Raw genomic sequence first — 917 nt, 5'->3', positions numbered from 1 at the left:
GGGGGGGTTGTTGATGTTCAGTTTTAATGTGCCACAGGCAGAGACAAAGGGGACGATAGATATTAATCAGGCCTGGGTATGATTTAAAAATATTACCGTGACTTTGATACCAGTTCCTGAACACTACTTTTTTCAATACTATTTTCATAAAATCCATTTTAGCAACAAATAAATTATACATCACAACAAAATTCTTTTAGTTTGTGTTCCAGCTCCTACTCTGTGAGCGGTCTGTTTAACGTATTTTTTTGAGTAACAAGTTTTTCCTGCGTGTCTGTACGGCGTGTAACCTTAGACAGCCAATCACAGACATTAATATCTTGGCGTGTGCTGATTGGCTCACTGTTGCTGATGACTTCTTAGGTATTGAAATTGGATATTGAATGATGAGGCATTTTTCAATTCTGGATACTGAGGAGACAATTTGGCCGGTGCTTAACAAGTGTTGAATTTGGTACCCCAGCCCTAGTTTTTAAAAGATTATTTATTGTATATTGATGTACATGATCCAGCATGTGATGAAACAATCCTGCCCTCCTTGTTCTCCATCAGAACTCTCTTCACCATCTTGTTTGTACATAGAGATATGTCATATACTTCTTCTTTTTTTTCCTTTGTCCACTTGTATTTTCCAGCTGTTCCTGTTCCAGTTACTGAGAGGCCTGTCCTACATCCACCAGAGGTACATCCTTCACCGGGACCTGAAACCACAAAACCTGCTCATCGGGGACACTGGAGAGCTCAAACTCGCTGACTTCGGTGAGTAGGATGGACGGACGCTAGTCTATATCGAGGACATTTCATTTACAGGGACTGTTCAGGGGCCAGATGTCCGTCCCCTTCCCCTGTCTCTGTGTTGATCTCTGGTGGATTTCTGAGGACTATGGTTACCTGGTCCTCAGATCTCTGCAGGGTAA

General features: G+C 42.0%; 1 protein-coding gene across 1 annotated transcript in view; it reads left to right on the top strand.

Annotated features, from left to right (window-relative positions):
* The window catches only part of cdk14 (cyclin dependent kinase 14), a 205,066-nt gene that overhangs the window by 95,980 nt on the left and 108,169 nt on the right, over window positions 1-917 (top strand). The window contains 1 exon segment of the mRNA XM_032517690.1: window positions 636-759. Coding sequence (XP_032373581.1) covers window positions 636-759 — 124 coding nt within the window.

This window comes from Etheostoma spectabile, chromosome 6 (genome assembly GCF_008692095.1).
Source record: "Etheostoma spectabile isolate EspeVRDwgs_2016 chromosome 6, UIUC_Espe_1.0, whole genome shotgun sequence".
Taxonomy (NCBI): domain Eukaryota; kingdom Metazoa; phylum Chordata; class Actinopteri; order Perciformes; family Percidae; genus Etheostoma; species Etheostoma spectabile.
This window is presented reverse-complemented; position numbering and strand designations above follow the sequence as displayed.